General features: G+C 44.8%; 1 protein-coding gene across 1 annotated transcript; it reads right to left on the bottom strand.

The window, feature by feature from the left end:
• Positions 1 to 2661: 2661 nt before the first annotated feature.
• On the bottom strand, positions 2662 to 2889 carry TEOVI_000556500 (uncharacterized protein; the record flags this gene model as incomplete). The annotated part of the gene is made up of 1 exon (XM_067223038.1): positions 2662 to 2889. One exon carries the CDS (start codon positions 2887 to 2889, stop codon positions 2662 to 2664), a length of 228 nt encoding a protein of 75 aa, XP_067079139.1.
• Positions 2890 to 3216: the final 327 nt, after the last annotated feature.

Below are 3216 nucleotides of genomic sequence, written 5' to 3' on the forward strand. Positions count from 1 at the left end.
TTTGAGTTCGCTGTGTGATATTTCGCGCATACTCTTCCGATCACTTTTGAGTTCACTTTGTGGTGAAACTCCACTCATGCTTTTCCGATCACTTTTGAGTTCACTTTGTGGTGAAAGCTCGCGAGTGCTTTTCCGGTCACTCCTTAATGCGCCCTCACGCAGGCTCACCGACTTACTCCCAGGTGAGACGGCGGCGTTGGAGCCCGGGCTCCGTGCATTCTTTGCGGAAGACAGTGCAGTGGTGCTCATTGCCTCAGACTTTCTTCCCACTTCCTTTAAACACAGTCTATTGCCTTTGCGCTACACCAGTCTTAGTTAGGTATGTGCAATGATATCGTAGCCCCCAGTGCGTATCTGGTTTTGCAGTTGAGGGGTCGTTCTCGCTTAGTTGTATTGTTCGCTTGTTAATTGGTCACTTATCACTTTCTAACATTGATAAATGGAACCCCAATGGTGAAGCAGTGTGGTACCAGTAAACAAACAACAGAAAAGAGTTGAAAGAAAAGAGGTAACGGAAATTAAAGGGGGAAAAACAGAAACATAGAAGGAGACCCCCAAAAAGGGAAGCAGCAAATAACTGCAGCAAACGGACAGGCAGGTGCTAGACAGGCAAGCACCTCCCTCCTCTGGAGACGGTTCAACATGGATCACTTACACACATTTTTCCTCTTCGACTTTATCACGCTCAATTCGTTTTGTGCTTTTTCCAGGGGTATAAAGGAAAGGAAAACACAAGAAGTGCAGTGTCATCTGAAATTGTCAATATGAAATGAAATCAAAACAACAAAACAAAAAAGAAAGGTAAAGTAAAAGGCAAAGTAAGAAAAAAGAAAAAAGAAAGAAAAGTGAAGAGAGAGAGAGAAAACGGAACCTTTTTCTTTTTCATTCGGCACTACTCGTAATTCCAAGTTCAGCTCCGTTTCCCGCCTAACCTCGCTCCACTTGAGCACACTAATAAGCCTTTCCCCTCCTTTTACTTTTCCTTGTTGCTGTTGCTTTTTCGTAGTACATTTGTTAACGTTGTTGCTAACCTCAATCCCTTTTTTCAAAAGTTTTTTCTGTATAATTTTATTCTTTCGCTATTTTACTTATTTCTTCTTGTTTTCATTGAGTTTTCTGTTATTATGGTTTTCAGCTCGCTTGTTTGCGCCATCCATCCTCAGTTAGTTACTATTTCTTCACCTTTTATTTTCCCTTCCAGAGACGCAAACAGAAAAAAAACCTCACCCGCAATTGCAACTACTGGAGTTGGGATGATTCTTAGTGGTGACAACGGTGGCAGTAACAGAAACCAAGGTAAAAATTAAAAAAATTTTAATGCACCAGGGAGAAAACTGTCGGGAATTTCCCCTTGCATTCCTCCTCACTCTTCCCCTACGCAAGCAACAAGAGGAAGAAAAGGGGCAATAATAAAAAAAAGAGAAAGCAGGACATGTGGATAATGATCGAATTCAAAGGAGGGGGAAAGAGAGGAAAAAAGAGGAAAAAAAGAGAGGCAGAGAAAATAGATAACGAAACAAATGGGCAAGACGGAGTTTGCGGATCCAATTGTAATTCGTTATTTTTTCCCATATTATCTCTTGCCGCAGCCTTAACACTAAACTGCGTATCTGCGTATGCGACGGCACATCTTATGTTCCCTTTCTTTTTCACACACACCCCCCCCACACACACACGCATGCATACGCGTCCCATTCCACCATAGTTCCGCCTTCCCATACGCGTACACAACCCAGCGACAGCTCCAAATAGGCAACCTCAAACCTCTCATTACAAACTCGGATTACAAAAGAAAAAAAACAGCGAAAGCAGTCACAAGGACGGTTTCCCGCTTCCTTTAGCCTCTGTTTGCTTTCTTTCATTCATTCACTTCAAGTCTGCATTTGTCGTACTTTAGTATTGAGTTCGTTCGGTTCCTCTGCTTCGTTGTACATGTGAAGAAAGGAACCTACACAAGAACAGGGTTGGAGCCGGTGAAGTAGAAAATTTCGACAGCAACGGGGGCAAAAAAAAGACGAAAAGGGGGGGAAAAAGTACAACGACACGCTCCTCAACCACACGTAAGCGGCAGGAACGGGGCAATAACGAGTAAAAAGAAAAAAAGAAAATTGAAACGCCGCACCGCAACGGCCCTCACACAGAAAAACAATATTTGCCTGTAACCGGTAACCCCCTCACATCTTCACTTACCTCCTTCCATCACCTCCTCCCCTCCATCAGCCAACCACACGCATGCCCCACGTAGAGGCGAGAAGAGAGGGACTGAAAGTCCCAACAGTAACAATAATAATGATGGAGAGAAAGGAGAGTAAACAGAAGCGTAATATAACAAAACGACAAAAGGGCGATTGTGCACTCCATATGGGGTTCACTTAAGCAATTACGTACACAAGACTTATGTACAAATCATACACTTTTATTTACTGCTTTCACAGACCTCATACACCTCCCCCCCCCTTCCTCTTCGAGTGCCTTCCTTGACAAAACAGTCTCACTACCCACAAACTTTAAATACATAAACCTTAAAATATTAATGCGGTTAGCATAAAGACATGGCCCTTCGCCCCCCACAACACTTGCAATGAAGAAAGGTCCGCATCCATACACACACATATATATACGTACATAAAGATACCCGTTGCAGGTGTGAGCGGGCGTACCTCAGTAGTTGGCTTCACGAGCACGGACACGGATGTAGTGAAGAACGCACTGCAGCTCGTGCTTGAGCGACATCAAGTCTGAATTCTCCTCCTCGTAATCTTGTCGCGCTTTTCGAACCTCTTCTCCACTTCTTGTGACATCCAACAAATGCTTCCGTAGCTCTTGAACGATACTCTCGCCACTGACTTTCGCATCCTTCAGCTCGCGCCGCAACTGAATGAGTTCCATCTCAAGGTCTTTGACTGTACGTTTCAGCTCCACAGAAGCACCAAAGTGCCTATTCTCCTCACCCACAACTCGGGCCTCCAGAGCATCCTGACGCCTTTTCGACGTCACCTGCAGCTCCTTCACGTGAGTACCACGGCGTAAGTGGAAACGTTGTTCCTTGTCTATAACCAACAGACGTTCCCGCCGCTGACGCAGCTCGTTCAACTCCGCAGCGATCTCTTGCCGCAGTTCAGCTTTTGCCTTGTCACGAGAGTCGGTGGTAGCGTTCACCTTCACCTCGTGGGCACGATATAAGTCTTGGGCAACACGATTACTTGAATCAAATGA

The sequence above is a fragment of the Trypanosoma equiperdum genome (assembly GCF_001457755.1).
Source record: "Trypanosoma equiperdum strain OVI genome assembly, contig: ctg_1743, whole genome shotgun sequence".
In the NCBI taxonomy this organism is placed as follows: Eukaryota; Euglenozoa; class Kinetoplastea; order Trypanosomatida; family Trypanosomatidae; genus Trypanosoma; species Trypanosoma equiperdum.